General features: G+C 47.7%; 1 protein-coding gene across 4 annotated transcripts; it reads right to left on the reverse strand.

Moving 5' to 3' along the window:
• Positions 1 to 2,393: 2,393 nt before the first annotated feature.
• Positions 2,394 to 21,209, reverse strand: ITGB7 (integrin subunit beta 7). Of its 4 annotated transcripts, none has more exons than XM_081310402.1 (17): positions 20,317 to 21,209; positions 18,448 to 18,564; positions 12,592 to 12,639; positions 12,018 to 12,221; positions 9,770 to 9,971; positions 9,511 to 9,681; positions 8,591 to 8,832; positions 7,587 to 7,745; positions 7,166 to 7,261; positions 6,916 to 7,005; positions 5,170 to 5,316; positions 4,747 to 4,940; positions 4,231 to 4,454; positions 3,792 to 4,011; positions 3,440 to 3,648; positions 2,965 to 3,125; positions 2,394 to 2,724 (listed from the first exon to the last, which is right to left on the reverse strand). In XM_081310402.1, exons 4-17 carry the CDS (start codon positions 12,216 to 12,218, stop codon positions 2,644 to 2,646), a joined length of 2,397 nt encoding a protein of 798 aa, XP_081166528.1. In that variant the 5' UTR covers positions 12,219 to 12,221; positions 12,592 to 12,639; positions 18,448 to 18,564; positions 20,317 to 21,209; the 3' UTR covers positions 2,394 to 2,643. The 4 variants fall into 4 exon arrangements, with proteins under 4 accessions (XP_081166528.1, XP_081166527.1, XP_081166526.1 ...); XM_081310401.1 differs by having other exon boundaries at positions 19,901 to 21,209; XM_081310400.1 differs by lacking the exon at positions 20,317 to 21,209 and adding an exon at positions 18,745 to 19,219.
• Between the last annotated feature and the right edge of the window lie 15 nt (positions 21,210 to 21,224).

The raw sequence follows: 21,224 nt of genomic DNA on the forward strand, positions 1-21,224 counted from the left end.
TGGCTAACAGTACTTAGAGAAACAGGAATTGGAGCCCTGACATGACTGTTGTGCAGGAGGAGCAGTTCTCCCTGCCCAAGTCCTGTATTCAGGTAGAGGAGATAGGAGCCTGGCCTTGTGTCCCAAAGAACAAGAATTTGGCTCCCTTCTTGATGGCCATTCCTACCCAACAAAGATGGGGAGAGAGGGATGCTGCAGAGGAAGGACTGCAGGAAGAAACCTAATTAGGTTTCATTCTTAACCGTACTTCTTGCTCCTTTCTGCTCCACCATTCTTCACCTTCAAGAAAGTGATCAGATGAGTGTGTGGTATGTGAGTGCTCACATTTGTGTGCTTGGAGGAGATGGCATATTGTTGAGCCAAACCCTTCTATCACCCTCAACTTAGAGGAGGATGTGCATAAAATAGCCTCCTGCCCAGAACTGAAGGGTGCTGGGGTCCCAGCAGGAGCTGAGGAACTCTTACTTAGGGAACAAAAAGGCTTTGTTCCAGAGGAGGTTTTTTAGACTGATTCAACAGGATGGTGGTTAGGATGTTTCTAACCCAAGCCAGGGCTTGTAAACATGAATTTTCTAAGGTGAAATAAAAACAAACAAAACTCTCCTTATGCTAACAAAAGGATCCTTATGGAAGATTCTGGGATTTGACTCCATGTGGCCTGCATTGACCTTTGGAGGTAGGGCGCTGTCAGGTGTAATCATTGGAAACAAGGTGAACTAGAGCACCAAGCTGTCGGTGGGGATCTAGGATGAAACTTTCAGGAAGTATGGTTTCATTGCCTAGAAAATTCTTGTAGGGAATAAACAATGGCAGCAATCTCCGAGAGGGTTGGGGACAGGGGTCCTCCATTTCCCTGAGGTAGGGGTATTTCAGGGAAAGAAAAAAGACCTGGCACCCCTTAGCTTTTGGAGGACAGCATCTGAGGTTTTGGGGAGAGATGTTTCCCACCATGTGTTGCCCTAGCTTTATGCTGACACTCCCATTTGACCTAAATCTTGGTCCTCAGACCCTTGCCGTGGTCCCTGCAAGGAAAGGGCCAGCCCCCTACCTATTACAGGGCTTTGCTGTGGCTGGGATTTTTCTATTAAATTTAACTCTGGGAAGGAAGATATCTTGAGAAAGCTGTCCTTTTGAAAGTGGGAACTCTCTCCCTGCCACTTGGAGCTGATCTGTTTGAAATGTAGAGAATCACATGAGTGATGTGTGCTTCTTTATGTTCAGATGTTTGTGCTAGTCAGAATGTCCCTTGACACACCTCAGATCTGGCCACCTGCCTTGGTGGGTGGAAGTAAGAGAATTTCTGAGCAGTGCAGATGGCCATACCAGAACCATTCCTGCTGAGGGTTGGGAATGGTGATTAGTCCAGTTCACGTGCTGATGTGGGGCAATTGATGTGTGAAGAGATGAGCAAAGGGATGAAAGGAGTGAGCACCCACAGGCACAGGAGCCCTGCTTCTACCCCAGGGAATCCATAGAATTGGGACTGCTGCAAAGGCTCCTGGGCCCAATACCCCACCCCTCCTCTGCAGGGTTGGGGCTAAGCACTGGAAAGATGCCTCAGGTGTGTTTGGAGTGAGGGGAAATGGAGATAGGGCAGGCTCTCAGAAACCAGGATATGGAGTTGGAGGGCCTAGGAAAGAGTAGTGCCAGTTCCTGGGTAAGCTCCTGCACCAGGCCATATCAGCCCTGCCCTTCTCATCTTTTCCGTCCAACCCCAGCAGCCTCTTTTCATCACTTAGCTACTGATTGTGCCCCACAGCTTGACATTGGAGGGTTAAAGGAGTGGAGTCCCAACACAGCTTTTAGCCCTCTTCCCAGATGCTCTTTGCCTCTACTGTGGCCCTAGGGCTTTTATCTTCAACAATCCCCCTCCTATCCTTCCTCTCCACCTTTTTTTTTTTTTTTTAATATACTTATTTTGCTATGGGGGTGGGGACTATCAAATGAACAAGATCACTTTTAAATGGTAGTTTTTATAAGATGTTATAAACTTGTATCTTTTTACCATTAAAGTGCGGTGTATGTTCCTTCGTGATATATTTCGGATATTTAAATAAAAATAGTGGGGCTTTTCTACATTTCATCTCCTCTTTGGGAAGACTGTCTTTCAGGGAAACCTTTTTTTCCTGCAGAGAAGCAAAGAGTAGAAGCAAAAACTGCATGTGTTCTGACAGCAGGACAGAATGTCAGACACCAGTAGAAGCAGTGTCAGTGTGATTGTTTCCTTATTTGTGATTATCAGTTACCTGAGAATCCAGGCCCCTCTGGCCCAGGGAGGTGGAGCCAATTGTTTCCAAGCTACTTCCTGCCCTCAAGTGGCCAGAGGAGAAATGGACTTTAGCTTTTGTAGGCTTGGGCTGAACAGCCTATTTTGGCCTTGGTGGGCTGAAGCAAAGTGACAGTTACAGTCTGAGGTAAGACTTTATTGTACACTTAGGTTGGGTATGGTTGCTTTTTTTGAGGTGGAAAACAAAGTCACAGCAGTAGGAGCAGCCCTCTGAGTATCACTCTGAAAATGAAGTTGGGTGGCGACCACTCCTCACCAGCAGATTAGTTCCTTAGATTGCTGCCTGATAGCTACCCCCTTCCCCAATTCCCACTGTCATCCCAGAGACAAGAGCCCTGGGTGAGACTCCTTCCCCCTCAGAGAATGGGACCATCAGCCCCTTCGAAGCGGGGATTGATAGTAGTTGTGATGGCACTTTTGTAGAGAGGATTGTTGTCCTGTGGGAAAAGGTTGCAAATTATGAGGGGAAAATCTTAGGATTCCTCTTCCCATTTACCTAGTCCTAAGAGCCCAACCTAGAACTAGTGCAAGATCATAGGAGCTGAAGGAAGACAGCAGAGGGATTGGTTAAGTCTGCAGAGGATGCTCCTAGATGAGAATTGAGGACTGGTTGTGTGGTGGAGAAGCCAACAGCAAGAAAGGGACCCAGCCAGTGGAATAAGAGGCTGTCTCCTCACCTCCTTCCAGTTGAGTTGCTGCCGCTCCTTCTCAAAGCGACTATATTCCCGACGGTCATAGATTTCCACTGAAAGCCGATAAGCCAGGACCAGCCCCAGTCCCACTGCCACGATGCCCCCTACACAGCCCAGCACAATGGTCTGAGTCTGGTCTGTTCCCTCTGTGAGGAAAGAAACAATACAGACTTCTGAGGGATAAGGCACAGGGACAGATCAGCAGTTGCCCACAATGAGTCCTGCCTCCCAAACTCTGTCACTGAAAGCAAAAGGAATCCAGAAGTGTCCAAGTTTATCTTCTCTGCCTGAGACCTTAGACTTATCACTTTTTTCTGCCTTTGCACTATATTTATTTACAGCTCTGCATCAAATCCAGCCTGGTTTCCCATTATTATCACATCACATGCCCAGCTCTGAGACCCTGCACATCAAATTTCCAGATCTATTTAGCATGTCCATGGCCTCTCTACCCACTTACTCTCTTGGGGTTTCACTCTAAGCGTCACTTTGCCTCCAGCTTCATCCTCCACCAGGAAGAAGAACAGCTGGTTGTCTAGTGTCCTTTCTTTGCACCAGCCATCATCCAAGATAGGGGTCAAAGCCAGAGTCACGTTGGCATGGGCACAAGCCATGCTGCAGTTGGCAGCCAGGGGGCCTGTCCCAAAGGCCCCACACTCTGCGCAGTCCCTGTGGATACCAATAAGTTAGCAGCTGAGCACTTGTTACTTACCAGCTCTCACCTACACCCCGCACAGGAAGAGCAGGCAAGTGTGAGTGCTAAGCAAACCCACTGTGTCCCTGTTCTCAGGATGCAAGACCTGAAGCCTCACCTGTATCTCTCACACGGTGTCTTGCAGCCTGGGCACTGGTCACACAGAGCACCATAGTAGCCGTCCAAGCACTGGCAGCGATTGCATTTGCAGTGTCCATGCCCACTGCAGAGCTCTCCCTCAGGACTGACACAACTGTCCATGTCCCCACTGCACTCACATGCTCTGCCCGTGCGATTGGCATGACAGTGACATACTCCACATTGGCAGCGGCCAAAGCCTGGGGTAGAGCCATGCACAGGGTGATAACCATCCTCGCACACAACTGGTTATCACACACCACCACATGCACTCAATTCCTCTCAAGTGTGCCTGACACATCCTCCAATTCATACACCAGAATATTTGGCACTTGCCTTCAGTGCCATAAGACTCCCAGAGTCTAAGTGCTCTTGGGAGGGCCCCTCTGACCCCACCCTCTGCCAAAATCTCCAGGTACCTCCACAAAGGATGCCCTCATGTCGCTCACAGCTGGCATCATCACACTCGCACAGACGCCCAGAACTCTGTCCACTACAGCTGCATCGTCCACATTGGCACCGACCCTTCCCACTGCATAGGGGTCCTGTCCCATTGGGGGCCCGGCACCCAGATTCCAGATCCGGGGAGGACAGCTCAGCCTCAGAACACTCACAGAGTCGACCCAGGCGGCCAGAGGCACAGCTGGAAGGGGAAGTCAAGAAGGGAGAGTTGGACCATTCCTGACTTTTTTCCTAGGATCCTCTAAACCCAAGTCCTTAAAAGTTGGAGAGAGATACCAGGGTACAGTGGAGCACCAAGCATAGAAGGAGGGAAGAATGGAGGGGTTCTGTTGAGGGGAGAAAGCACAGACACATGGCATTCAGTGGAGCTTTGGGATGTTCAGGAGATCCCAGTGGGAGAGTAGGAAGCAAAGAGGAACACGAGGAGTGGTCACTTGTAGGAACCAGATGGGTAAAGGGACCAAGAGACTCACCTGCATATTCCACACTGAAGGTCTCCCTGGCCATCGCTGCAGTGGGGAGCCTGGGGCTGGGTATCACTGCAGTTACAGTCACACAGCGTGTGCAGCTCCACAGTCAGCTCCTCAGAGAAGCCAAGTGCTCGGAGCCTCAGGAACTGGGGCTCTGGGAGGCAGTTATTAGCTTGGAGGGTAACCCAGAAATTCACCTGAGGACAGGGCAGGCAGGATCCAGACTGTTATACACACATGCATGTGTGTACACACACACCCCAAGCCCGCCAATCATGCAGGACTCTATTCCTTAGTAAATTAAAGGACGGGATCATGCTAACACTATCTCCTAGAAACTCACTTGGGGAAGCCACTCACTGAACCCCCCTCAGAAAGGACAGGTGGAAGACTACCTTGGTTTTGCCTGTCCTGGCCGGCTCTTACCATCTGGTTAATTCGGACGTGGTTGCACTGTCCACGGTCCCCAGCCTCAACTTCACTCTTCTCAGAACCTCCACACTGGGATTCATAAGAGATATTGACTCCAGGAGGGAGTGAAAAGTGTTCCAGGGTCACAGTGGATGACAGGCTCTATGGGAAGAGAGGAAGTGAGCAACCAGATGAAGGCAGGAATCCCAGCCTCTGCCCTCTCTGGCCATACCCAGTTGTATCAGAATCCTGCCCTCAGCCACCCTGGGGCTCCTTCCCTTCTGCCCCAAAAGGAGACCTTTCTGGAGGAAGGAGCTATGAGAACCCTAAGTAAACTATCCAGGATCCAGAGGTCCCTACCACAGTATGGCAACCACAGGGGCTGGCCAAGTGCCATGAACATGCAGTGACCCTGTTTGTCAAACTCCAAAGCAGGACACATAACCAGTGTGCATGTGAGATTGAGTTTGTCCTGAGAAATCTGACACTATCTCAAAAATTTTCTCACCATGGTTTAAGACATAGTCCCTTTCATCAAGAGGCTGACAATCTAGATGTAGAGCTACAACCTAAGCTGAAAAGACACTTAAGACTTTCAGTGGGGCCTGGGGTTATGGCTCAGTGGTAGAGTGTGTGCCTAGCATGTGTGAGGCACTGGGTTCAATCCCCAGCACTACATAAAAATAAATAAATAAGTAAAGGTATTGTGTCCATCTACAACTAAAAATAAATTTTAAAAAATATCTTTCAATGGTTCCTTCTACCTGCAAAAGTTTATGATTCTTTTTAAAAATATTTTTAGTTGTAGATGGACACAATAACATTATTTATTTTTTTATGTGGTGCTAAGAATCAAACCCAGTTCCTAACATGTGCTAGGCAAATGCTCTATCACTGAGCTACAACCCCAGACCAAAAAGTCTGGTTCTAAATTGTTTATTTTTTAATTTTGTTTTTTAAATTTATTTATTAGTGCTATGGATTGAACCTAGGAGTATTTTATCACTACAGCCCCAGCCCTTTTTATTTTTGAGAAGGGGTTTCATTAAGTTGCTGAGGCTGGGGTTTAACTTGTGATCCTTCTGCTTCAGTCTCTCCTGTAGCTTGGATTACAGATGTGCACTACCACATCCAGCTGTCTGAATTGTTTATAAACAGTGAACACAGGCTCTCATCTTACATTCTGTATGTAGCCCTTTCATTGTTATCCATGTGAACTTGGGCAAGGCACTTAGCCTCTGTTTCCTCATCTGTAAAATAGTCAGAAAGCAGGTGGGGTTAAACTAGGTGGCGAACAGCATGTACACTAGGACAGACTTGGCATGAAATAAAAGTTCAGGGAATGTGACTGTCCTTCCTTGCCCAGAGTAGGGCTCAGCTTTTCGGGAGCTTGGGACGGGATCTCAAGGCCATTTCAGACACTTAAGATTTGTGAATGTGGGCTGGGGTTGTGGCTCAGTGGTAGAGCACTCGCCTAGCACATGCGAAGCCCTGGGTTTGATCCTCAGCACCACATAAAATGAATAAATAAAATAAAGGTATTGTGTCCAACTACAACTAAAAAATAAATATTAAAAAAGATTTGTGAATGTGAGAGTGAGTGACAATGACAGTCATGTGTAAACTGTAGATAACAGCTATAGAATGTTAGAACTAAAAAATGAGCATGGCCACTTAGTTCTGCCACTGCACCTTGAGAGCTCCTTTCCATCTTTCCCTTGTGCCCACCCTTGACATTCTCCCTCCCACCCTGGTGCTCACATCATAAGCATCCATGATGAGCTGCACCACATTGCTGGAGTCCTCACTCAGCTCGCCCACTGCAGACTTGGGAATCAGCTGACTCAGCTCCTGAGTTAGGAGGATTTGAAGAAAATGGTTGGACACAGCTTTAAGAAAATGGGCTCCTAGAGGTCTGAAAGGAGGCATATGGGGAACAGAGAATGGGTCTTCGGGGGAATTGAAAAAGATTAGGGTAGGGATGGGTGGTCTGCATTCAGACAACTCTCACCTGGTAGATGGGCAGTGTCGCACTGGTGACAGCAAAGATGGGCTGTATGTTTGCTGCAGAAAGGGCCTGAGCTACCTGACCCACAGAAGGGTAGTCCTGGGACAGGAAGTAGGGACAAGGTGAGCACCACAGGTCTCCCACAAAACATGCTAGGTACCCTCATCCCAAGGAATCCAGGACCTAGGGTGCCACCAACTAAAGGAGCTTGGAGGCTTGGCAAGGCAGGAAGGAAGGAAGGAGTAAAGGGCACAGGTTTCCTATTTGAGCAGTTGGGCTGGAGAGGAGGAATTCCCTGCTGGGGAAGACCGCAGGGTATCTATAGGATGGTCACCAGCAAAGAAGAATGTGAGGTGGGGTGGCGATGAAGGTACCTGGAAGGAGAGGAGTTGTGGCTCAGGTAGAGAGGTCAGAGGGTACTCACAAATTCTGGGCTGCGACTGTAGAGGCCATTGCTGTCCAAGTGGCAGTGTCCATCACTGGGCATGAAAATTCCACCCAACTTTCCATCCCCAGCTGTGTGAAATGTATCATCTGAAGTGAACACCAAGAGCCGGGACACATTTCTCCAGCCAATCTGCTCCTAGGATGTGGGAGGGAGGGGGCTATGCACCTGGGTATGGCCCTCAGCCACCCTAGCCAGTCCTGTGAGCCAAGGATATGGCCTGCCTCCCTCTGCATCTGATGTCCACCTTCCTGCCTCCAGTTCCCTGCTTCTCCCTTCATCCCAGCTCCCCAAACAGGGCTACTGCTAGTGGAGGCCTTCCAGTGAATTAGAAAAAAATGTGCCTCTTCCTCAAGATATTTTACCAAGTAATTTTACTAGGTTATTGTAAAAATAAATATACAGCCAGAAATGGTGGCACATGCCTGTAATCCCAGCTACTTGGGAGGCTGAGGCAGGAGGATCACAAGTTCAAGGCCAGCCTCAGCAATTTAGCAAGATCCTGTCTCAAAAAACAAAATAAAAAGGGCTAGAGATGTAGTTCAGCAGTAGAGCATCTCTGGGTTCAACCCCCAGTTCTGCAAATATAAATAAGTAAACTACAATGACAATATAAATGGCACCCCCTGAGGGGGCTGGGGATGTGGTTCAAGCAGTAGCGTCTCGCCCGGCATGCGTGCGGCCCGGTTCGATCCTCAGCACCACACACAAAGATGTTGTGTCCACCGAAAACTAAAAAATAAAATATTAAAATTCTCTCTTTCTCTCTCAAAAAAAAATAAAATAAAATAAATGGTACCCCCTTAAGTTGTGCACTACACAACCATTGGGGTATATTGGGGGGTGTGGTTCAGTGGTAGAGTGCTTGCCTAGAACTAGCAAGGCTCTGAGTTCCACCCCCAACACCATAACAAAAACCAACCACAGAAGGCAGCCTGGCCCAAGCAGTCCTTCAAGACTCAGACCTGGTCCCACTTTCTCACCTGGCAGAGGGCAGCCTGAAGAATGGCATCAAAGCCACCTTCAGGTGAGTCCAGGTTGCCAGACACATTCTGTCTCCCCACCTCCCGCTCAAAGGCTTGAGCATCCCCTGTCAGGGACAGCACATGGTGAAAACTGAAAGGTGGCTGGCAGCGCTCCATTCGGCTGGGGCAGGGGTGGCGCAGCTTGGAGGGCACAGTGCTCACAAAGGGAAGCACTGTTTTGTCCACAAAGGAGCCGAAACCTGGGAGGCAGTAAACACAAAGGCTGAGGGAGCGTCACTAGGAGTCACTGGAAGAGGTCACTGCTGAGAACTCAAAAGGGAGCGAAAAGAAGGGATGGTCCTAGAAGACATGATGGGCCGGTGCTCCTAGGAGGGAGGACTTCACCCTGGCAAGGGTGAAGGGGTGGGACCATTACCTCAGGGAAGCGCAGGAAACTAAGAGGGGGACACAACAGGGGCAGACTGAGTCTTCCTGAAGGCTGAGGAAGGTCAGGATGGAGGGTGTAGAAGCGCAGGAAGCAGAGGGGCTCTTGAGCAAAGAATGTGGAGCTGAAACAGTGACATCTAAGCCTTATCCAAGAGTTACTGCTCTGAGACAGTGACATCAGAACAGTGACTGGGTTGGTAAATCCAGGGCAGCTGTCTGAACAGTCTCCAGACTCTGGGATTCGGTCAGCCCTCCTGTGAAGTGAGGGGTTCTCGTGAGAAGTCAACCTTAAGTCCCCTCCAGCTCTGACCTAGAAGATAGGTGTCTCAGTACAGATGTCAGGATCCTGTGGCCTGGCTAGGTCTGTTAAACACTTGAAGAGGGCAGGTGATGGCCCTTCTGAATCCAGGACTTTGGTAGAGACTAAAGTGATAGTTGAAGCTGGACGCAAAGGCAAGGGCTGGCAGGGTGGGGGCCGGCCACTGGCTCACCTATGCGGACCGAATGGGTGACCTCCTGCAGCCGGACCAGCAGGGCGTGCCCGAGTTGGCGCACGCGTTCCAGGTCGTCCTTCATGGAGTAGCTCAAGTCCATGAGATAGTACAGATCCACCGGATAACCCGCGGCCCGGAGGAAGCGGACCCGAAGTCGCTGGGGCTCCCCTGGGCAGGTGAAGAAGGGGCGCGGGTCAGCCGAACGCACTCGAACCCCAGCCCAGATAGGTGCCTCGGCCGCGCCGCCCGGACTCACCCGGCCGCAGCACAACCCGGACCCGCTGCGGCGCCAGCTGGGTGGCCCCCTCGCCGCGGTTGCCCTGGCTGAGCGGCTTGTCCTGTAGCACCTCCTGCCGGCCACGGGGCTCCTCCAGCTCCTCCGGGGGGCAGCCCCGAGCCAGCAGCTCCTCTCGCCGAGCACAGCGTCGCGACTCAGCCTCGCCCGTGGCGGTGAAGTTCTGTGCCACAAGGAAGGCTTTGGGGACCCTGAATCTACGGCCTTTGAGCCCCTCTCCCAGAACTACCCTACAAACCCAATCGCCTCTAGTCACTCGTCCACTCCGCTCTGTCAACTCCATGAGCCCTCCCCTCCTCAGACCCTCCACAGTTACCCTTGAACTGCGGCCCTTTCTTCTTTGTCAGACCCACTTCCTATAGCAGTTCTCCCTCCCCTCCCCTTATCTGGACTCCCCCTTCCCCCAGTAACCAACCCCCCCCCCCCAGCCACAGACTTCCTGTTGAGATCTCAGGGACTTTGCTACCATACAAAAAAGGACCTCCTAGTTCAATGTCCCTGCACGCTTAGATCAAAATGGGAAGGGGGTCAGGCTAAGACCCACAATTTTGGGAAGGAGGAGGATAGGTACGGAAGAAGAGATATCCTTCTTCCAGTGTATCTGGTACCCCTGCACCAGCTGGGCAGCCGCAGGGGAAGGAAATGGTTAGGGCGGCTTCTCAGCTGTCAGGGGTGCCAGGCCTGGGGGTTGGAGGAGGCAGACACAGACCCTGCTGTCCCAAGGGCCCCATCTCCACAGCCACAGCCTGGCACCTCTGCCTCTGCCTCCCACAGACTCTGTCTGACTCTATGTCTACTCTTTCTGTCCTCCCATACTCATGTGCCTTTCGCCTGGGCCCTCCACATCTGTAGCTAACTCCCATGATTTTCCTTCATCTTTTACCTAGGGCCTACACTGATCTAACTCTCCATCTTCCTCTGAGAGACAGTTCTGCTCCTACCCCCACCTAGGGTCACCCTCAGTGCTCTCCTGTGAGTCCCCCACCTCTTTAAATTCCTGTTGAGATCTCAGGGACTTTGCTACCATACAAAAAGGACCATCTAGTTCAATATCGCTGCATGATTAGATCAAAATGGGAATTCTAAAAAACAGCTTTGTCCTCTGGGCCCATTGGCAGATGCCTGTAATCCCAGTGACTCAGGAGGCTGAGGCAGAAAGATTGCAAGTTTAAGGCCAGCCTCGGCAACTTAGTATGATCCTGTTTCAAAATAAGAAATAAAAAGGACTGGGGATGCAGCTCAGCAATAAAGTGTCCCTGGGTTTAATCACAGGACCAAAAATCCCCCAAAGAACAGACTTGTTTGACCAGCAAGGAACACATACTTACTCCCCAGCATCCTCCTTGGCCACTTAGGAAGCTCAAGCCTTCCTGTCCACTCTCTCCCCCTCACCCACCTCAAAACCTTTTGGAAGTCTTCCCATCCTCTTGCCCTGCCACACATCCCAGAACATAATAAATCCCACCCAGACTCAGATTCAGAAACTCAGGCCCAGATTTTCTGCTATGGACTGAACTCTTCCCCCACATTTCTGTGTTGAAGCCCTCACCCTCAATGCAATTGTATTTGCAGACCAGGCCTCTGGGAGGTAGTTAGGTTTAGGTGAGGTCATGAGGGCGGTATCCTCACAGTGGAATTAGTGCCTTTATAAAAGAGACACCAGAGAACCCATTTCCTCTATCTTTCCACCAAGTCAGGTAAGGATATAACAAGAAGGTGGTCTCTCTGCAAACCAGGAAGAGTGCCCTTGAATGAGAACCAAATCAACCAGCCTTTTGATTCTGAACTTCCCAGTCTCCCAAAATATAAGAAATAAATTCCTGTTGCTTAAGTCACCAAGTCTATGGTATTTTGTTATGTCAGCCAAATTGGCAATATGCTTTCTTATACGTGTGTGTGCACAGCAGGCCCTTCTACCTATACACAAGATGAAGTCCCACAAGCACATCTTCTTGAATGCATGGTCACAAGTCCTCTCTAAATAAACACAAATAAACATATTCAGACATAATTGTGCACAGAAAATGCACATGCATGTAGATGTACACTCACACCGTCTCACACAGAAGTTCTATGTGCATAAACTCAGTCACACATGAGACTTCAGGGTATAGCCAGTAAAATCACACATGTGCCCACACAATCACACACATATATCCAACCTGTACATACAATACACATGGTTCAAAGGCCACCGGCCTATCTTTACCAGTTGCTTGCACCATGCACAGCTAGGGTGTGAGAAGATGCACTTCTTGCAGGAGGGGGCTGGCTGGCAAGACCCTGGCAGAGACAGGTCAGGATCCCCCAATTTTGTAGCTTCCCTTGGGAATGGGCTCTTGATGTCCACTTCACTTTCACCTCTGCCCAGGGCCAGTAGGAAAACAAGAGCCATCGACAAAACCACCATGGCCTGTATTGGATGTAAAGTGGGAGACATGGGTCCTCAGTGAAGACTCCCAAGCTGTCAGTCCTCTAAACTTAGCTTGTGGGTTGCCACTCTCAAAACTATCCCAACTCTTCGTCTCTCCTCATTGTTTCATATTTCCTTGTGGATTCAGCAGCGTCTTTAGACATCACAAGAAGAAGTATATACAAGGCTAGGGTGGGGGCATCAGAGAAGACCTGTCCTTCTTGTGGGCAGAGGGGGACAAACAGGCCCACAAAAGAGTCTGGGAATGCGCCTAGGGGCACTGAGGACTGTACCCAGGTCTTTTCACCAAGATTTCAAACTATGGTAGAGATAAAAACTAATAATAAGCACACCAGTCTTGGTCACTCACTGGCTGTATGGCACGTCAGGCTTTCTCTCTGGGCCTCAGTTTCCACATCTGTAAAGTGAGAGAGTTCAATAAATAATCTGATAGCACTTGCAGAGTCCACAATTTTGAATTCAAACAAGGGAAGAGGATTAGTGAGTGGGAATGAGAAGAAAGAAGGCTGGAACAGATCAGGGAGGGTGAGAGAGAGGGAGAGCAGTTTCACTTGGTTGACATAGTAGCAAGAGGAATGAGTAGACCACAAGAACTTTCTGAAGGTCTGGGATAAAAGAGGAAGAATAGGTAAAGTGTTGATTAAAAATTTTTCTCTCTTTAGCCAGGCACAGTGGTGCACATCTATAATCCCAGCATCTTGGATAGATGAGACAAGAGGATCCCAAGTCCAAAGCCAGCTTCAGCAACTTAGTGAAGCCCTAAGCAATTTAGCCAGACCCTGTCTTAAAACAAAAAATAAAAAGGGCTAAGAATTCGTTCAGTAGTAAAGTGCACCTGGGTTCAATCCCCAGTACCAAAAATAAATAACTAAAAACCAAAAAGGGCTGGGGTGTGGCTCACTGGTAAAGAGCTTCAGGGTTCAGTCTCCAGTACCAATAAAAAGGGGGGAGGGAGCAGGGAGTGTCACCCCAGTGTTAGAGCTCTCACCTGATGGCAGAATACCTGCCTGATGGTAAAGCAGTTGTATGAGGCTCTTGAGTTTGATCCCTAGTACCACATACACACAAAATTTTTTTTCTCTTTTCTGTGATTTGCACAAAGGGAATCTAGACTGGTGAAAAAACCTGGTTGTAAGGTGATTCCTGGAAATTCCTGGAATGAACTCTAGGAAAACTAGGCAAATTTCTGTTTTAAAAAAACCTATTTGGGGCTGGGTTTGGGGCTCAGTGGTAGAGCGTTTGCCTAAAGTGTGAGGCACTGGGTTGATTCTCAGCACCACATATAAACAAATAAATAAATAAAGGTCCATCAATAACTGATAAAATTAAAAAAAAAAAAAAAAGCTATTTAAGCCAGACACAGTAGCACACGCCTGTAATCCCAGAAGTTCGGGAGGCTGAAGCAGGAGGATCATGAGTTCAAAGCCAGCCTCAGCAATGGCTAGGCACTAAGCAACTCAGTGAGACCCAGTCTCTAAATAAAATACAAAATAGGGCTGGGGATGTGGCTCGGTGGTCGAGTGCCCCTGAGTTCAATCCCCAGTACCAAAAGAAATAAAAAATACCTATTTAAAAAATTGAAGGCTTGGGGCTAGGTTGTGCTCAGTGGTAGAGTGCTCACTTAGCATGCTTGAGGCACTGGGTTTGATCTTAAGCACCACATACATGTAAAATAAAGATATTGTGCCCAGGGGCTGGGGCTGTGGCTCAAGCGGTAGCGCGCCCGTCTGGCATGCTCGCGGCCCGGGTTCGATCCTCAGCACCACTTACAAACAAAGATGTTGTGTCCGCCGATAAATGAAAAATAAGTATTTTAAAAAATTTTTTAAAAAAAGATATTGTGTCCACTTAAAACTAAAAAAATATATATAAAAGAAAATTGAAGTGTTGGGGGGTGTAAGTCAGTTGTAGAGCGTGTGATAACATGATTAGCATGCAGGAAGCCCTGGGTTCCATCTAAAAAAAAAAGACAATTCATTACCATGTTCAAAAATCAAAAAGTTAAATCCATGGTGAGGGAGGAGGAGGGGAAAATGTGGGAAATGAGGATTTAAATCAAAGTCCTTGCATGTATGATTTTGCCAAAATAAATTCAACTACTATGTATAACTACAATGTTCTAATTTTTTAAAAAAGTTAAAATCTCATTGTACCTTCCTTCCCCCACATGAAATGGGAATGCTAATCCTAAAATTCATATGGAATTTCATGGGACCCCAAATAGCCAAAACAATCTTGAAAAAGAAGAACAAACTAAAAGACTCACATTTCCCAATTTCAAAACTTATTTTAAAGCTACATTAATCAAGACAGTGTGGTTATGGCATAAAGACAGATATATAAACCAATAGAATAGAATCAAGAGTCCAGAAATAAGCCCACCCATCTATGAATGATTGATTTTTGACAAGGGTTACAAATTATTCAATGGGAAAAGAACAGCCTTCAACAACTGGTGCTGGGATCACTGGATACTCACATAAAGAAGAATGAAGTTAGACCACTACCTCATACAAAAATTAAGAATATTTTAAAAAATAATAACATGTTGATAAGGATTTGGATCTTTGTATATTACTGGTAAGAATGTAAACGAACATAACCACAGTGGAAAACAGTTTCATTCCTCAACAAGTTAAACATAGAATTACCCTATGACCTGTCAATTCCATTCCTAGGTATATATCTGAAAGAACTGAAAATGGATGTGCAGAGAAAAACTTGCACATTGATATTCATAGCAGCATTATTCACAATAGGCAGGAAAAAAACTCATTTGTACATTGTGCATCAATTAATGCATCGATAACCAAAAGGTGGTATATCCACATAATGGACTATTATTTTGCTATAAAAAAGCCAAAAAGGATGCGACATATACAACATGAATGAATCTTGAAAATATTATGCTAAGTGAACCACTTATTGTATGAGTTCTTTAAATGAAATATGTACATGAGGAAAATCTATCGAGACAGAAAGTAGATTAGTGGTTACCAGAGTCAGAAGAGAGGCAGGATGGGGAGTGACTGCTTAACTGAGCACAGTTTCTTCTGAGAGTGGTGAAAAAGTTTTGAAATTAATGGTGATGGTTACACAAGTTATACATTTAAAATAGTTAAATGATGAATCTATTTCTTTTTACACTATATAAATTTCCATTGCATGGGTACACCATAGTTAATTAATCCCTAGCAACAATTGTTTTGGAGGCAGGGATGTGTTTCAGTGGTAGAGTACTTGCCTAGCATGTGTGAGGCCCTGGGTTCCATCCCCAGTACCACAAACACACACACATAAATTAATTATTTATTCTTTTGGTAACCAGAATGAAACCCAGGGCCTCACACATGCTAGGCAAGTTCTCTACCCCTGGGCCACATCTCCAGCCCTAAATTAATTAATTAATTAAATAGTTTCTAATTGTTCACTATTACAAACAATGCTGCAAGGAAAAATCATGTACTTATCATTTCACATTGTGCAAGTTAATCTGTAGGATAAATCCCTGGAAGAGGATGTACAGGTTCAATAGAAGAGGATGGGGGCTGGGGTTGTGGCTCAGTGGTAGAGCGCTTGCCTAGCATGTGTGAGGCACTGGGTTTGATTCTCAGCACCACATGTAAGTAAATAAAATAAAGGTCCATTGACAACCAAAAACTATTTTAAAAAAATAGAAGAGGATGTACAGGTTCAATACAAATTCAATATGATTTGCAGTATTATATTGGTAAGTACTTGCCAATATTGATAAGTATAAATAAGTTCCCTGGGGGTTGGACCAGTTCACATTGCTTTCAGCAGCATATGAGAAAGGTCACCTAATGCCTTGCCATGAAGCATGTGCATCCTCCTTAGCCTGGGCCAATTCAGATCCAGATGCTCTGCAGGGAGTGTAGGGGAAAGATGGGGTGCTGAGGCCTTGAACACCCCCATCCTGCTCCTCACCCCAGAACCTCAGGTGGGTGCAATATATGATAGAGCTTCCACCCTCTGGGAGAGACCAGCCCAGGCTCAGCCTCAGTGTAACCTCAGCCCTGCTCACTGCATGTGCTGTGGTCAGAGAGGCTGAAGATGCTGCTGCACAAAGCCCAGCTTTGACTCATCTCACAGGTGGGGCCCTCACTGCCACACTTGTTCTCAGGATAGGGCAAACCCAGAGGAGACCTCAAGCCCACTCATCTCTCTTAAATAGGAACCTGGACTCTGGTCGCCCTCCCCTCCCTTTCCTCTCAATTGTTCCCCCTTCTCTGCTCCTTGAGAACCCATGCTCTTTGCTCTTCCTATTCAAAAATTCAATTACATCTCTCTGGCTTTTCTTTGTTTCTTTATAGTTGTTTTACTTCCTTTTAGACTCTAATAGAAGACTCTTCTACATCAATCCCTTTATTTTGCAAAAGGAAACTGTACCCCAGAAGGGTAAGCTAAGGTCACACAATGAACAGGAAGAAGAGCAGGGACAGAGACAGGCCTCTTGGCACTTCATCTTGCTGTTTCCTCCCCTCCAACCCTGGCAGCAGCACCATCACAAATTGTCTTCTCCCTACTAGCCCCAGCAAGTCTGACCTAATCCCATTTCTCTTTTGCCTTGGATCTCCTTCAGTCTTCCCTTCTATCCCTGGGAGCAAATGCTTGTCCCATTTTCCTGGACTTGATTCTGACTCCAATACACATCCCATTGCCCTGTTTGATGTGTGTTTTACTGTGTTATGATTCTGAATCTAAATAAAAAGGCCTTATGAATGCTAGACAGCACTCTACCACTGAGCTACCTACCCCCACCCAGCCTATAAATTGGTCTTTTGACTATGCTTTGACTGCACTCACTCCATTTTGAGTTTTCTCTTGTAATACAAGAAGTGACTACTGACAGTCGACCCTAACAACTGCTGACTGACAGCTATATTGACAACTGTGTGCCAATTTGCAAAGGAGATAGTTGACATCCAAGACCTTTCCTCCAAAAATTGACATCTAGAAGCTAAGTTAATACACCTTCTGGAACTCTGGAACTATAAATAACAATGTTTTCAGACTGCCATTTAAGACATATCTCACTGTAACTTTACCCTTGGCATGGATTTGCTCTGAAAAAGCATGGGCCACAGGAGGCCCTGCCCGAGTGAACAGTGAATAGGCCCTGCCCTTTCTTTGATTTCACTGTTAGCAGCTTGACAGCATCTCAGGCCTGCATGAGTACCACCTTGAGGGGACCAGTTTCTGGGACCGTTTGGACAGTTTCTTCCATGGATGCATGGTGTTCAGTTCATTACTAGTAGTTTATGTTGGCGTCATTTTCTTATAACTACTTTTGCCTACTTTTTCACAATATTCCTTTTCTTATTTTTGCTTTATCCTGCTTTGTATACCTTACAATAAAAAGACTTTCAGAAACTATCTTTGCTTCATGTGGTTTGACACTTGATTTAAAGATAAAAGAACCTGCCCCTCTTGGAGAAAACATAATCCTTGAGGTGAAATTGTCCCTTACTAGTACGTAGAAATTCCCTTAGCTAAGTTCCTTAACCCTCCCTATGGCAGCTTTTTCATCTGTCAAGTGGGACTCTAGGATCATGGTGAGAATTAAATAATTCATATCAATTGCTTACAAGAGTACGTGGCACATAAAAAGTGTACGATATTGGGGAACCAGGCCACACTGAATGTTTCAATGAGAATGCCCTTTAGCAGCTGAGAAACAGCCTCTTCCCAACCCATGCACACCGCCCAAGTCAAGGAGAGCCCCCTCTGCTGCCTGCTGCGAGTCTTGAGGTGGGAACAGAACTGAACTGCTGGGCCACCGTCTCCAAGGAGTGTGGAATTGGAGGCCAAGGTGCCAAATAGGAAGAAGCCAGATCTGGGGCCAAAGCATGAGGCAGCAGGGATGGCAGCTGGGGGAAATGTGGGGAGAAGCTACCCTGGTCTAGCCTTTGGCACATGGCAGACATTCAGGAACAGCACTCAGACATCAACCCCCATCTAGCCCAACTCTTGGGAAAATGATGAAAGAGGTGAGTGGTGATGCTAGAGGAGGGAACAGGGGCAGGGGATTCTTAGGGAATGCAGAAAGGAATTCACAGCTTTCTCAAGACTAGACAGAACCCTGAGTGTCCAGGTTAGAATTGTCTTGCTAAGCATTTGGGACCAGGTGGGCCTGGGCTTGTCAAGAGAGGAGATGGGGAGGGGGCTGTGCCCAAGTACTCACAGGTGCATGCAGAGCAGCCTTCCTTTGGTGGCAGCAGCAGCCTTTGTGTACTGATCTGGAGGCTGCAGAGGAGGAAGTGACACGCCCTGGGGTGGGGGAGTCTTAGGGATGGCTGATCTAGAAGAAGGTGGAGCAGACAGGGTTAGGGCTGGGCCAAGAGCATGAATGAGGCAGAGATCTGGAAAAAGAAAGCTCATCTATTGTCAGGTGCTGGACCACCAAGTTAGAGTTAATGATCACAGCAACCTCATTAGCTAGGTGTTAGTACCCCTACCCCACCCCACACACCAATCTTACAGATGCAGAGATTGAGGCCTGGAGGCAAGAAGTAAAGAACTTTGCTCAAGAGCAGGCAACTAGTAAGTGGTTGCTCGGCCTTCCTCCACAATTGATGATCTCTTCACTTCCTCATATGGGAAGGAATAAAATGGGAAGGACTATGGGGGCAGAAAGTACTGTAGAGAGGAGGAAGTTGAGACTGTTGATCATTTTGAAAACCCAGGGACCACAGTATCTTAGTGTGCTTAACTCCATGGGCTCTGGAACCAAACTGTCATGTTCTCCCTTACTAGTACGTAGAAATTCCCTTAGCTAAGTTCCTTAACCCTCCCTATGGCAGCTTTCTCATCTGTCAAGTGGGACTCTAGGATCATGGTGAGAATTAAATAATTCATATCAATTGCTTACAAGAGTACGTGGCACATAAAAAGTGTACGATAAAGAATTACTAGGAGTAGGAACTGGGTTGTGGCTCAGTGGTAGAGTGCTCGTCTCACATGTGTAAAGCACTGGGTTCGATCCTCAGCACCACATAAAAATTAATAAAATAATGGTATTTTTAAAATTAAAAAAAAAAGAATCACTAGGAGTAAAAAGTAATGGAGGCAGGTGGAATGCCTTTGAGAAGTGCAAGGTTCAGAGAGTTGGAAAGCTGGAGAGAGAGGCATGGAGCCAGGCTTGGAGAATGCGACGGAGGGCGGAGGAGCCAAGACAGTAGTAGAGACTGGGAAAGAGTGGAGGGAGGAGAGCAAAGAAGCAGAACACAGTAACAGCAGCTGGAGGCCAAGCAGGATGAAGCCTGTAAGAATGGGCTGTGGAAAATATAAATAGGATTGGTCACTGGCCCACACTTGAACACAGGGAGCTTTGAGAGGAACCTGGACATTAGGTCTGTGTTCGTAAGAGCTGTACTTCATACCAGAAGAGGCACCCCTTGGCAGCAGGGACTGGCTCTTAGGATCCCTGCTGTAGCCACTAAACATAGCCAAGTGCCCATCTTCTAGCAGGTGCTCCATAATGTCAGGTGGATCCTAGGAGCATGGCAGGAGGAGGCAACTGGAGAAGAGGGGCTCCTTCTCTGGGTGGGCTCCTGCTAGCACCAAGCTATGGGTCAGCCAGGACCTTCTACCCTTCCCCCATAACTATGGGTTACCATGGCAATGAACCTCCTTACCCACAGGCCCTGTGGTTTCCTTTAAGTCTTCTTTCACTTTCCTCTTCTGCTTTTCCTCCACTCCTCTCTCCTCCCCCTTTCCCACATCCTCAACTCCTTTCCCACAGGCACAAGTCACCAGTGGAGAAAGCCAGGAACAAGGTAGGCAAAGCACTGTCCTGGAAAGAAGTGGGCACAGTAGGAGAGATACAAGGGAGTCACAGAGGCAAGAGGATAACAGGAAGGACAGACTAAAGGCCAAAAGCCTTTGAAAAAGAGGTGTTGTAGAGGTAAGGCCTATGGGGGGAGGAAGGGCTATCAGCAGAGAGGGTAACTGGGGCCGTGCGGTAAGTGGAGGTCATGGAGGAAAAGTTGGCTCAGAAGGGGTGGAGGGAGTGATAGGGTGTCAGCCTGCCACAGAGGGTGGGAGAGCTCACCGATGGGCTGGTGTCAAACAGAAACACTGCAGCTTCAAGGTGGGGTTATGGTTCTCTTCTGAGGCCAGAGACAACCATGCAAATGAACCAGAGAAGGGCAAATAGGCACTTTTAAATATATAAAGTGAGGCCCATAGAGATAAGTAAGAGCACAAGTGGGGGTTTTGGGAGGCCTATGCCTCAGGGTGGACCCTGTAAAAGCCCTCCCCCACCTCACCAGTCCTATCCAGCATACTTCATCCTATTTCTTTTGCACCCCTAAGATAGTCGCAAAGTCCAGCAGATTAGGAGTTCTCTCTCACCACCCTGCTATACCTCCAGGGAGCAACATCCCATGAGTTTCCATCACTTTATTTTGCAAAAATAGAAAACTCAGCAATATGCGATACAGCGGGGTAGAGGGGAGATGTAAACAGAGGGGAGGGGACAGCACCCTGACCCCCCCAAGTAAAAGGAGAGCCAGCGGGAATCTTATTTGGCAGCTAAATACAAACTGGGGATTGGAGGAAGGGAGGGGTCACAGAGGCCCTGGGCTCCCCCTCCCAAGACCCCTGGAGGAAGGGGTCATACCAGGGTGTAAACAAAAGCTAATAAATAAATAGAGGCTTCCTCTGGGTCAGGGTGGGATCAGCTAAGCAGCATCTCCTCTCCCTGGGCCAAGCTGCTCTGGGGGTCAAGGGTGGAAGGCACTAGGAGAGGGATCCCTGGCTCCTCTGTAGTGTAGGAGGGCCCCTGCCCGATGGCTGAGATGGGGGCAGGAGGAGCCCAAGGCACATGATGGGGCTGGAGGAGGGGCTTATAACGGAGGACATGGGGTAAACATTGCACCCCAGCAAAGAGGTGCAGAATAGACCTGCATCTGTCCCTTTTACCCTCGGGTCCTGTCCCAGAAATGCAGGGCCCAGCCT

Source organism: Spermophilus citellus (genome assembly GCF_964194105.1).
Source record: "Spermophilus citellus genome assembly, chromosome: 10".
Lineage (NCBI taxonomy): Eukaryota > Metazoa > Chordata > Mammalia > Rodentia > Sciuridae > Spermophilus > Spermophilus citellus.

Coding starts and splice junctions, on each gene's coding strand:
- ITGB7 (XM_081310402.1), bottom strand. CDS start 12,218: ATGGTGGTTTTGTCGATGGCTCTTGTTTTCCTACTGGCCCTGGGCAGA. Junction 8,833..9,510: donor CACCCATTCGGTCCGCATAG/GTGAGCCAGTGG, acceptor ACTGCCTCCCAG/GTTTCGGCTCCTTTGTGGAC. Junction 3,126..3,439: donor TAGAGTGAAACCCCAAGAGA/GTAAGTGGGTAG, acceptor CTTTCCTCACAG/AGGGAACAGACCAGACTCAG.